Source organism: Saccostrea cucullata, unplaced genomic scaffold, assembly GCF_032062105.1.
Source record: "Saccostrea cucullata isolate Sc308-1 unplaced genomic scaffold, CSIRO_AGI_Scuc_v1 ctg3428, whole genome shotgun sequence".
Taxonomy (NCBI): Eukaryota; Metazoa; Mollusca; class Bivalvia; order Ostreida; family Ostreidae; genus Saccostrea; species Saccostrea cuccullata.
Window position 1 is genome coordinate 53799 of NW_026936284.1, and position 13463 is coordinate 67261.

Here is a 13463-nt window from a genome sequence, read left to right on the forward strand (position 1 = left end):
TGTGTGAATATCTCACTGAATGTAATACAAGTATAAAAATGATAATAGAATGCTAACATCATTAGTTTATTTCAGAAAATTAGGCGTTTCTACACTTAATTCGAATTTTCTCTGATTTTTTGGTCTATTGATCTATATTTCGCTTTGTTCAGGATTTTACATTTGCAAATATCCATACACTGCAGATTTGTATTTTTTCCTCTGTATCTCACTATTCTTCAACTGAATGATGGCACAGCTGTAAGTTAAAAGTCAAAATGGCGGATATTCATCTTTTTTTAAAAATTATTTCTTAAAGAGAAAGGATTTGTGAATATTTCACTGAGCGTAGTACAACTATGTAAAATGCCAACAGAACACTAATTTGACCACTTTAAATTGGAAAATTTAGTCGTTTAAATTTGAAATGTGTTAATTAGCTTAAAATGGCGATTCAAAATGACGTCTGATACACTCAAATTTCGTAGAAACTGCTTAATTCTGGTTTGTCATGCAGAAAATAAATTACAGTTTGTTTTTTATATATATAGTATATTGATTAATCCATCAAATATGAACAAAAAATACATGAAAAGATACATTTTTTTTCTGGAAATAGTTAAACAAACTCGACTTAAGAGTTTCCAAATTTCCCCCTTCGTATTTGACCGTACGTGTTCCAAAGCCTTTGAGCCCCCGTCAACCTAAAATCACTCCCGAATCCTGTCATTATAAACTCGCACTTCTACCTCTACATCCCTTGGCACTTTGTTCTAGCTTTTTAGCACTTATAAAAACTTATATATAAAAATATATCTTCAACATCTTCTATTCCAGTTTCATTTGGTATATGTTTCAGTCTGTCTTCGGAATTTTGGTACTCAACACTCAAGTAAAATGGTGCCCCGTGTCAAGGATATAAACCTCGTTGGCACGTAGAAGATCCTTTCTCTGGAGTTCGAAAAAGAGTAAGCTCACTGGGGGCCGCCAGAGAATTCAAAATCCTTCAAAAACCGATTATTTAAACTGGTAGTCCGCCGAAACATGGCTGAAAAATTGCCGACTCGGCGTTAAACAATATACAATCAATCAGCCAACACTGAAGGAACAACACATTTATGTTCAAATGTTAAAAGTCTATTTTGTTACCCAAAACCATATGCAAAATGAACTAGATGTACTGTGAACAATTAGCTCACTAAATGACACCCTGGTCTCCCATATGAATATAATGACAGTGTCCATGTTTTGCTATGGGAAACCCAAAATATGTTTCGAATCAAAAAGTAAAATAGGAGCTCACAATGGCAATATGTATTAAAGATTCTGTGAAAGTTTCATCAAATTTCATTAAGTAGTATGAGAGAAGTTGCGGATAAGAGATGGGTACCCCAAAGCGTAACAGACGGGCGGACGGACATACCGATTACTCTATACCCTCTCGCTTTTCAAGCGGGGGTATAAAAAAATCTCTGATATTCAAGACATGTAGCTCTTTATTTTGTGACCTCGTATAGATTTGTTGTCTTTTAGGGTAGAAAGGTCATTATATTTGCAAGAAAATTCTCAAACTTGATCATCTGAAATCACATTGTGTGCATATTTTGGTGAGAAAAATTATAAAATTATGCAATTTAAGAGCGCCTGCAGATTCCTCGTGATTCTTATCACTTACAAGCTTTCGTACCAATAGGCCTCAGCCATTCCTGATTTCGATCTAGTCAACACTTCTCTTGACAACAAAATTTTCTTGAACACTTCAAGAACTTTACAAGGCAATTTGATCCACACTTCTTTGTTAGGATAGTGTAAGGTTTTATCAAGAATGGAGGGGGGATTGAACACAAACATTTTCTTCTTTCAGATTTTGTAAATTTTAAAATTTTAAAATTTATATACACTAGCTGTTCAATAAAAAATTATCCGTTCACAGTATGAAATATTTGAGAATGCTGTTGAATTTTTGACTGAGAATAACAAAATGCAAATTTAGGGACACAGAATCAAGAAAATTTATGGTTTACGTATATTATACTGAAAATTCTTAAGATATATGTTTATATTTGGATATTATAATAATTATATTCAGTTTTATATGATGTAACAATTACTAGCCCTATAATTGGTCATGGTCAATCATTTTAAAAACCATACTAACTTATGTTGCACTAGACCTTCCACATGAACGTAAACATTTATTTTTTTCTACACTGGACTAAAATAGATCAAGAATTCCCAACAACTGAATGTTCACTCGGCTTAATGCTCGGGGATACTGCTCTGGGGTGGCTTAATTTTCATATTGACCTCAAAACAGCAATTATTGTATGAAATTACTAACTTTTTATATGAAGAACGATGGTGAGACAGGTAAAAGGTAAAATGTCTTCGGAATTGTCGTCAAAAATTTATCTCAATAATAGAACTAACTAAACAAAAATCCATGTTATAAAAATCATAAGTCATTAACAAAAATATCCTCCAACTTTCAATGCATATTTGAACATTATTTTCATGAAAAAAAAAACTGTAATAATTTATTTTCTGCAAAACGAACCAGAATTAAGCAGTGTGGGTATTTTACGAAATTCGAGTGTATAAGACGTCATTTGAATTGCCATTTTGAGCTAATTAACACATTTCAAATTTAACCACTAAATTTTCCGATTTAAAGTGATCAAATTAGTGTTCTATTGTTATTTTACATAGTTGTACTACAATCGGTAAAATATTCACAAATCCTTTCTCCTATGTAAACGACATTAAGAATTAAATAATTTGAAGAAAAAAAGATGAATATCTGCCATTTTGAATCGCCATTTTGACTTTTAACTTACAGCTGCGCCATCAATCAGTTGTAGAATAGTGAGATGCAGAGGAAATAATACAAATCTGCAGTGTATGGATATTTCCAAATGTAAAATCCTGAACAAAGCGGAATATAGAGCAATAGACAAAAAAATCAGAGGAAATTCGAATTAAGTGTAGAAACGAGTAAATTTTCTGAGTTAAACTAATAATGTTAGCATTCTATTATCATTTTTATACTTGTATTACACTCAGTGAGATATTCACACATTATTTCTCTTTTTTCAAAGATATTAAGAGAAAATTAGAAAAATTGGATGTCCACCATTTTGAATCGCCATTTTGACCTCTTTAACGCCATTTTCATGAAGGCCAGCATATTTTTTCGGATTCAGCATACTCCAAATAAGTTAAAAAACTATGCTGGACCAAATAATAATTATTTGCCGTTAGAAGTTATTTCTAGCCTTCTTTTTAAAAATCAGGACCAGACTACTACAGAATGTTCCCTCTATCGGATCAATATAAATGACTTTTGGTCATCAGGGGATGCTCACTCCTCCTAGGCACCTGATCCTACCTCTGGAATTTCCCTATTTTAATCCCTCTTCACATTTTTAAATTTGATTAATGCAATCATTTTTTTTGAGATCGATCACTGTTTTTTCTATTCATCTTTTACAGTTATGCTATCCTTATTTACGGGAAACTCTAATATGTTCTTTGGTAACTTCTTTTTTCTAATCTTCGTTGCGATTGGCTCCCAGCAGGAACATTTTGGTGCTGTTTAAACGTTTATACAAATTTTCTGTTTAGTAAATACATAACCTAACCCTTTATGAAATATTTATTTTCATGGTGCTTCTCAATGAGAGAAGCAAACTCTATGATATCGAAGTAAATATGCCAATGGTCCAACGGTAAGGCGTTGACTCAGGACACCTCGCATTGCGAGGATGTCATATAACTATTTATTCTCTCACAGTTCTCTATAGTTAAGTCGGATTTACATAAAATAAGATTTCTGTGCCTCAAAACAAAATGCATGATAGCTATCGATAATAGAGAAAGAAATAGAAAAGAGTAAATAGGCCCTATATATACTAGTATTTACATTTCCGTCTACTTTTCCTTTAGTATACATACAAAAAATGAATGAGTTAAAACATGCCAAACTTGTTTGACACTTGAGGTAATGTGCATAGTAACAATATATACAATGTATATATACATTCTGTACCAAAAACGGAAAATATTTCTTCATACTCAGTAAGTCAGTAACACTAAATGTATTGCATGAATCTTAACTTACCCGGTTATTATTTCAATTTTAACCAATTTTATTACTCAAGGTTTAAGAATGCAAAGTTTGTCACTGTGAATTTTTAATAAATTAAATCATTAGTGAATTAATGCAGAATCCACAAGTAAAAATAATCTAATATATGCGCATATATTTATATATATATGCTTTAAAAACGCTTTAAAAAAAGATTTTCTTTTTAGTACAGTCGTTGAGAGGGTGTTAACAACGCTACATCCGAAGAGGTGATACAAAGTGTTAGAAAAATATGACGAATAGGATGTGTCTTGGCAATAAAATCGAGGACAAAAGAAATATTTGGCTTATTAATTATTTAAAAAAAAATATTAACCTGGTAATAATATCGTTTATAAATTGAAAAAAAAAATCGAAGAAAATATTTGATTCAAAATTGATTATTTATTGCAGTTTCGTAATATTTACATCTCATACATATACATGACTGTATAATTAATAAAATATGGGTCTAGTTTGATCCATATAGATCACTAATTATTCACCAGTTTCACTTCGTATGTTTCTCTTGTTTCTAGATTTATTTGTGTATTCTTTGCCATGACAACTCTGTAACTAAGAAAAAGTATTATTTTAATTCTTTTAAGAATTTTGTTCTTTTTAAAAGATGGATACAACAGTTCTATAATTAATTTTGTTGTAAATTGTCCAGATCCCTTTCAAGTAGCAAAACTTACAGATTTAAATAGTTTTATATCTACGTGAGGGATAAAGGGTGATGTCAGTCCTTTTTCCCAATAAGGTTTATCAAAATATGGGTATTTGCAACATAAATCACAAAATCTGAATATTGATCATTGATCAGTTCTGAATCACAGTTATCAGAGAGCCTTTTCAAAAAAAAAAAAAAAAAAAAAAAAATGGGGGCCCCAATTTTTAAATTTCTTATGAAATATATTTCTTAAATCTTACTTATAATAAATGCATTGGAAAATATATCAACACTCTTTCACTATGTTTTTCTTACTTCTGTTTGTTTAATACAACCACCACTGTAGACTTCGGATTTCTGTCGTAACACTTGTTGATTCTATCATTTATTTTTCTAGGATATGGATTCCACTTCCCATTATAATCTCGCCATAGCCATTGATTTTCCGCAGTGTATGTCTCAGATTCCTGTGACCCATCAGCTTCAATGTCTGAAGAGGAATCCTCAGAAACTCTATCATTTTTGAAATACTGTCCTTTTGGTAATTTCAGACACGGAGATCCCAGCCCTGCTTTCTTTTGTTCAGTTTTATCCTTTCCTCCAATACCGGTCTCACCAGTAGCTTATAATAAAGAAAGGAACAAAACTAAACAGGAAACTAGTTCCAATGTCTGTTTTTAAGGGACATACTGTAAACCAACTTTTATTCGCGTGCGAGAAATTTTCGCGAAGTTCGCGAGAGCCTCGTCGTCGCGAATATTTCTCGCCGCGAACCGGTCCTTATAGTATATTTGTCTATTTAAAAACAGATGCAAAAAGGCTTGATCGCGAAAATTAATCGTCGCGAACTAGTTTATCCCTGGTAAATCGCGAAATAAAGTCGTCGCGAATAAAAGTTGGTTTACAGTATGTAGCTCAAATTTAGCATTTCGGTAAAGCATGAAATTTCTAAAAGCTTTTTATATATGTAATGTAAGGAATAAAAAAATACCAAAGAAACCTTGTGTTTACGATAAACATATATTTTTTTTTTATTAATCCTAGGTCTATCTATATGAATATGCATGCATTTTGTACCTTTTAAGGCCCCACCACGATAGGGTTCAGATGCTGTTCTGGTTAAGGCTCTCATAACATCACAGTTGGTCTGTAAGAAGCTAATCACTTTTGCTGAGAAGGGATCAACGAATTAATGATGAAATTATTAAAGGATTTGATTTATGTTTATGATGGTGTGATGACACAAATAAATATAATTAAATTTAAGCAGGTTTTCCAATTTTACCGCACTTTGTAAAATTCAATTTGAGTCTCGAAATGTTGTTTTAAAGATAAAAGCCAAGGCTATTATATTTCAAACAACATTTCTAAACCAGAGGAGGTTATTCTGCATCATTCACGACAACAAAGGACTTTATTTTTATTCTACTAAGAGCTTTAAAATACGGCTTATCGTTTCTTCTATAGAGAAACAAATTAGGTCTCCATGTCTTGATTACTCTGTTCAAATTCCAGTTAACACCAAAGAGAAAATTTATTTCTATACCTGCGTATGGAAGGCAGACGATTAGAGATTTCGCTGTATTAAAAATAGTCTTAATTTGTTTGTTTCATAAATTTATTATTTTTTATGATTGTACAATACACAAAATCACGCAGTTTTCTATTTTATTGCGTTATCACTAAACATGCTGAAACCACAGAGTTAAAATATGGTGTAGCGATGTCCGTGGAAAAGCCCCGCTTAGCTATAAAAACCTACATTTATCAGCTTCTTGCAATTTACACAGTGTTTGGACTGCGAAAGACAACACAATGATGAGTCTAAATAAATATTTCATTTTAGAGTCAAATATTTATTTCAACTGTACAGATTTAATACGTTTTTTTTTTTTTTAATTTTTTTTTTTAGATCTAATAATTTTTTGACGAGGTTCGTGATCTTTTGGAGAATAATGTCCGTGGAATTTTTTTGATCTCAGCAATAATAGTGGTAGAATTGATAACAATCTTTTTGATAACAATTTAGCAACCCAGTTAATGCTCTTTTTAGCAAGCTGATTCTGTCACGCTGGTAAGCTGCTAATTGTAACACTTGAAGCACGAAGCTTAAATCTCAATTTGTCTATAGTAACGTACATTGGTAGTTAATATTTACCATATAAAGATGTCAAATTTTCCGTCGAAACCATATCTATGATTTATTAAGCACCCGTTTGACCACCTTACCTGAAAATAAACCGAAGAAAAGACAACGCCGTGTCTTTTATAATGAAGAAAGTACGGTTTGATTTTTATAAAAATGAGTTCTAAAAATTCTATGTTCTTAAAAAGTTATGCATATGGCATTAACGTGAGTTGGAAAGGTGACTATAATTAATGATCAGAGAATATTACATGAAGGAGAACCATTCGAGAAATATGACGTCATTTCTAAGTTTTATGCAAAAAAATCTCACAATGACAAATTTTCGGGGTTATTATCCCAAAAAAAACATTGCCCGCAACCGTCGCCACTTCAGTTTTGTGTCATATTGTGTAGAATGATTTAAAAAATCAGAAATCTCAAAATCTTTTTTGGCGATGCATGCTCTGCAAGTTTTCTATAAGAAAATTCTACTGAAAGTTGATGTATTTGCAACTTTAAAAGAAAATATGGAAAAATGCATAAATTCATGACGTCACAAATATTAGAGGTCATTTTGGGAAAACTATTTGTATTTTTTAATGCCTGGAATTTCAAAATTTCAAATTTGTATTGAAACCCTACCTTGTTCTTTTCCATTTTAAGGAAGCCCATTACACCACTTTTTGATGACGTACTACACAAAAAAAAAAATAAACATCCATTGTTTCGACCGTTTTCCTCAGGGGGCGAATTGTACATGTACCTTTTTTAATATGACCCTGACCTTTAAAACACTTTAAAATTAGATGAAACATGCGGTGTTATAAACCGTGAAAATAAAGTAACGAATTCATTATGCATAAACAAAAAAGGATTACTTTTAAGCAGAAACAAAAGAAAACAACAGCCAAATCTTCGCCAAACAAGTAATTGTGCAATTTCATAGCGATGCACGCAGTGAGCTCTATCAATAAATGAGTTGTTTGTATGGAGGAAATTCGAGTTAAAATCTACAACCTTGTTGAAATTAAAACAAGAGGCCCAAGGGCCTTATAGGTCACCTGAGTATCATGTAACAACTTTCCAGCGATTGTAGTTGGTTCATGTTTTAACCGAAAAGCCATGAAATTCAAACATTTTGGAGCACCATTGCTTATCAATGGGCAGATTTCAAAGCATTAATTTATTTTTATGGAATATTCATCCCCCTAGTAACCCTGACCCAGTGGCCCTGAAATTATCTATTTTGAAAGAGGCCCCTTTCTTCATTATAAGGCCAGCATTTTTTTTATGTTTAGGTTTAGTTATGAACATGAGAATAAAAAAGTCCCAAAGGAAAAGGAAATATTTTTTTTTTTTCATAAATCAATTATTAACATTTGTACATTCTTTTTTTATGATATTCTAATAGGCTTATTAACACTGGACACATAATGCTTACAAATAGGAAAGTAGAACATTTAATTGCTTATTTCATCATCTGCCAGTTTGGGCCAGTCATATAAATTTTGTGATGTTGGTCAAAATATATTTTAAAAAATCAATTCTTTAAAAGTCTTTCAATATCTTCATTTTTTTAATAGCACTAGAACCCCTGACCACAGGGCCATGAATTTCACAATTTTGGTAGAGAACTCATTGCTGATTACAATCATGCAAACAGTTTGACTGCTTGATGTCCAGGAGTAAAGAAGAAGATTTTTAAAGATTGCATTAATTTTAGTGGTTTTGCCCCCACCCCTCAGGCCCAAGGGGGCAGGGATATGAAATTCACAATTTCTGATCCCCTTTACCCATAGATGCTTTGTGCCAAATTTGGTTGAAATTGGTTCAGTGGTTGCAGAGAAGAAGCTGAAAATGTTCAAATGTGAACGCACTACGGACGACGCACGACGACGGACGAAAACAGATAAGAAGGTCACCTGAGTTTACTCAGGTGACCTAAAAAGTTTATATACTTGCACTATTTACTGTTTTGGTGTTAATTTATATATTTGCTTAATTGATTTAAATATATACTCTGGCAAATTAAAGCTTTGTTCTGAATTTTAGATTTAATATGTTCAAACGTTCCTTAGTGTTTTGAGTATAAGGTAATTAGGAAAGATAAATCTTGAAAGTGGACTTTTTATACCAAATATTTTTTGAATTGGAATTTTCATTTCGTTTAAACATTCTTCATTCAATTTGTCACATGTCTTTCATTGAAATACATTCCTTGTCTTTTCAGAACTCATTTTCTTAATGTTTTATGCACAGATTAAAAAGATAATGACATAAATTGTTTTTTAGGATAAAAATATTTTTTCTAATAAAATTAATCATAGGTGTTATGAGGTATTTTCACTGTGTGTACCTGTCTTAAGAAGATACCCATCATTTGATACTGAAAGTTCTGAAATTCTGGTAATAAAAAACTTGAAATAAAACATTTCACTGAAATTGGAAAAAATTACCAAAATATATTTATGATATCAATACCTCCATTTGGATATTTGACATCTACATTATAAGTTGTGCTGTAATGAAATCTAAAATAAACTGTGGGTGTAAAGAGCCACCTTAAGTTGAAGATGATAACATGACGAATTTGCCATGAAGTCATACCAACTTTAGATTGAAATTAATCAAAGCCATTAGTATTGAAAAACTAAGGGGGGCATAGTTTGGATTTAGAGATATTTAAGCCAAATTTAATTAATCAAGCAAGAATTAATCAAAAACACACAAAAACTATCCCATTCCGCTTGATCCTATACACAGAACCAAGACTTCCCTCTCCACCATCTTGATCTCCAAGTTCCCAATCAGGACCTGAAATATCAATAGTTTGTCTTAGTCCATAAAAAGATTATATAATAAAAATTTGTGAAAGAACGTCAGACTCTATACATTTAAGTGTTTGTAATTTTACCTCTTGTGACTATACACCCGACTGCTATTATTGTGTTATGAAGAATTCTTGGTTCACAACAAGTAGTGACCTCAAATTTAACCCTGTCCATCAAGGCTGCACCATATCTGTATTCATTTCTACCTCCAGAGTCCCATTCAACTTTTAACCATCCAGCTAACAACGATAAGAATAGCATCATGATAAAAAAATCTTTTGTTGAATATTTACATTCCGTGTATTTTTCCTAATGAAAATCATCAAAACCCCACGATATTCAAATTTCTATAACACACGCGAAACCTTGTCATCGCGCTTTAGAATACACAGTAGGAACTGTATGCATTTTCTATAATCTGGGAACACCAAAATGTACAATATTTGACTCAATTTAATTTAAAACTATAATCCTGTTAACTTAACATAAAAATAATACAAACGTGTGTTTAAAATTATTTTGTCACGTTTTTCCTCGCAATGTTTTGTTTGCGTTATTTAACTTTGCAACATCATCTGACATCACAAACGACTCTTAAGTCTATTAACCGCGTCAGTTTTAAAGGATGTTAAATTCACATTAAAGATTAACAAAATTAGCAATTATGAAGAAGGAAAATTAGAGAATGTAAATATAAGCATTGAATTCATATTTTTGGCTGTTTTCGGTCCTATAACACACCTGCCCGTGCCGACAAATTTATCATACCGCGCTTACGCGCAGTATTCAATTTGTCGGCCCGGCCCGGTGTGTTATAGGACCGAAGACAGCCAAAAATATGAATTCAATGTTTAATTAACAGTTTCTGTACTTCAGAAATACTGTTAACGGTTACATGTTTGTCTAAAGTTGGGTAAAGCAACATTATATGTTTTTATGTGCATGAAGTCTACTGAGTATTTGCCCCTGTCTTTAAATTTGTTGTTAAATACAAGTGAACGACGAGCAGAAGACACTATGTATCAACAAGAAGAGAAAACATAATGCTTGATGATTTAGTTCGGTACTATTAATATCATTAATTTAGAAAGGTCAGGGTCAGAGGAACACAAAAAGTAGCATTTCTTTTCAATGTTATATATGAAAATAGGGTCATAAGAAAAAAGTTTTTGTCAAATGTCCCATTGTAATTTGTTTTCTTTCCAGGATTTATGAATTGGTGTTGAAATGTTTATATTTCTTGTTGTTTTCTCTGTGATAACTGCGAGGGGTGATCAAAAAGTTTGCAAACTAATTGAATATTTTTAAAAATATTTTTCAAAGTGAGATTTTGAGTTTATTCTTTTTCAAAGTAGGCCCCTCTAGCTTTTATGCACTTTTCCCATCGGTCTGCCCATGCGCGAAACACGTGATCCAAGCCATCACGTGACATGACCCTTAGCGCCTTGTTCACAGCAGTACCAAGATCTTCCCGGGACTCATATTTTTCTCCCCGTAGGTTATCTTTCAAAACTGGAAATTGCCAGAAGTCAAATTGCCAAATCTGGGCTGTAGGGGGGATGAATTAGGTTTTCTATACCCAGTGTTTCCATGGTGTCCATCACAACCCGACTTTTATGGCTAGGTGCGTTATCATGGTGCAGAATGAATCAAGATCTTATCAAATCTGGGCGCTTTCTCTTTACTGCTCTCTTCAAATCTGATTTGATAACCCGTGCATAGTAGTCCCCAGTAACTGAAGTTATGGGTGGTACCATGTGATTTAGAATTATACCGTTGATGTCACAGAAAATATGAGCATAACCTTCCCTGCTGACTTGGTTACGCGTGCTTTTATTGGTGATGGCGAGGAAGGATGCTTCCAAATTGAACTTTGTTGTTTACTTTCTGGCTCATAGAAATGTATCCAAGTTTCATCACATGTGATGATTCTATTCATGAACTAATTTTATTCTTTTTCATATCTACTAACGTAGGACTGGCACGCATTCACTCTCACCCTCATTTGCTCTGGCAGAAGGAGGCCAGGGACTCATCTCGCACAAACTCGCCGCATGTTAAGCTTACTCGTTATAATCTCTTGAACTGTTCCATAAGACATGCTAAGATCATTAGCTATTTCCCTAATCGTAACTCTTCGATCTTTCATTACATATTGTTCAACCTCAGATACGTTTATCTCGGTACTTACGTTTAGCGGGCACCCAGATCTATCATCATCTTTCACCGTCTCCCTTCCCTCAATATAACGTTTCATCCACTTACTTATTGTACCTTTTGAAAGCCCACATTCCCCATAAACTTTATGTAAATCATCTTATATTTCCGTGAATGATTTACCTAGTTTTACGTAATTTTTTTTTGATAGTTCTTTGTTCAAGTACAATTGACTCATCCATTTTCGTCACAGTCGCCTCTATATTGACGTCATTTTTACATAATGACGTCATAATTATGACGCACATTTCAATATGACTCATACTGCATAAAGCACATGTTTAGGGCTATATTTGTGACAAATTTCATTCTTGTCAGAACTGTAGTTAGGTAGATAGAGAATTAGTTTGCGAACTTTTTGATCACCCCTCGTATTATACGTTATTGACTGGGTATGAGGGCAACATATGATTTGTTGGACGTGAAGGTGAAAATGTTGCCCTTGGCCGTGGCCTGGGGCAACATTTTCACCTTCTGGTCCAACAAATCATATGTTGCCCGAATCCCAGTCTATAACTGTTTTTAAGATTTAATCAATACAGACTATATTATCAATTACTTTACATGGAAAATTATGGCTTAATCAGTCAATATAAAGCAAAAGCCGAGAAAAGAAAAAAAAAATAATTATAGTTTTATTATATTACAAAAATTATTTATCACAAAACATACTCTTCCATTCTTCCTTACCTTTCTGGTAGCAAAAACTCTTGCAGCTCTTTACTTTAGCTAATTCCGTGTCGCCGATATTGAACGATAATTAATTAATAGTGACGTAGCAGTGACGTTGCGGTCAACAATTCTTATGCTGGACCGGCAGGCCAGTCAACATTGGAATTTTTAGACCGATCTATATAATAAACATTTCTTTTGTTTGACTTTTTATTAGTAAGAAATATATATTTATAAGGGTATAACAATTGAAGTTATATCGCCTGAAATGCATGTCGATCTCATGCAGTTGTCTGTGTTTCTAACGTCAGTGGGCGGAGACTATTGAAATTAGCATGTGAGGCCTCGTGTCTATTAGACAGCATTTTAAAATTTATATTTACATTTTTAAAAATGTAAGTATACCCAACAAAATATAAAATAATTCCTTAAATATGACAATTATAATTACACACACCATTCTTTGAATGTCCAATGACTGTACCGGGACCATGACTGTCCTGATCTGACCAATGCCAGTCCGGTCCTCGTTTAAGTCTTGTCCCATGTTTGGCAGACAAGGGTCTCAGCAAGTCTTGATGTCCGCTTCTTCATCATCGTCATTTGAATCAGAAGGATCCAAGGAATAAAATGATCTTTTGGTATAGATATCCAATATATCATCCTGGTATGAGTAATGATGTAATCAAAGAAATGTGTAAAAACTGTCATAAGTCTAAAGATGCCTTTTCAGATAGAAATATCTTTTCTTCAAACAAAAATACAGAAAACTGTGTTAAGTTAACAAATGATATACAATATATATATATCTATAAATACACAAATTACCTTGTCCTC

General features: G+C 32.7%; 2 protein-coding genes across 2 annotated transcripts; both read right to left on the reverse strand.

Annotated features, from left to right (window-relative positions):
• Nucleotides 1-4554: 4554 nt before the first annotated feature.
• On the reverse strand, nt 4555-5956 carry LOC134245216 (uncharacterized). The gene is made up of 3 exons (XM_062727484.1): nt 5856-5956; nt 5094-5400; nt 4555-4681 (listed from the first exon to the last, which is right to left on the reverse strand). Exons 1-3 carry the CDS (start codon nt 5908-5910, stop codon nt 4600-4602), a joined length of 444 nt encoding a protein of 147 aa, XP_062583468.1. The 5' UTR covers nt 5911-5956; the 3' UTR covers nt 4555-4599.
• Nucleotides 5957-6932: 976 nt separating this feature from the next.
• Nucleotides 6933-13165, reverse strand: LOC134245213 (E3 ubiquitin-protein ligase MIB2-like). Its single transcript, XM_062727481.1, has 4 exons — nt 13084-13165; nt 9821-9976; nt 9635-9720; nt 6933-7007 (listed from the first exon to the last, which is right to left on the reverse strand). Exons 2-4 carry the CDS (start codon nt 9909-9911, stop codon nt 6933-6935), a joined length of 252 nt encoding a protein of 83 aa, XP_062583465.1. The 5' UTR covers nt 9912-9976; nt 13084-13165.
• Nucleotides 13166-13463: the final 298 nt, after the last annotated feature.

Excerpts from the sequence above, each read along its gene's own strand:
- LOC134245216 (XM_062727484.1), bottom strand. The coding sequence starts at position 5,910 with ATGAGAGCCTTAACCAGAACAGCATCTGAACCCTATCGTGGTGGGGCC. Across the intron at positions 5,401-5,855 it reads TCGTGGTGGGGCCTTAAAAG|CTACTGGTGAGACCGGTATT; the intron begins GTACAAAATGCA and ends CTTTATTATAAG. Across the intron at positions 4,682-5,093 it reads GTTGTATTAAACAAACAGAA|TTACAGAGTTGTCATGGCAA; the intron begins GTAAGAAAAACA and ends ACTTTTTCTTAG.
- LOC134245213 (XM_062727481.1), bottom strand. The coding sequence starts at position 9,911 with ATGGACAGGGTTAAATTTGAGGTCACTACTTGTTGTGAACCAAGAATT. Across the intron at positions 9,721-9,820 it reads CGGGTGTATAGTCACAAGAG|GTCCTGATTGGGAACTTGGA; the intron begins GTAAAATTACAA and ends TTGATATTTCAG. Across the intron at positions 7,008-9,634 it reads AGCGGAATGGGATAGTTTTT|GTAAGGTGGTCAAACGGGTG; the intron begins GTGTGTTTTTGA and ends GTTTATTTTCAG.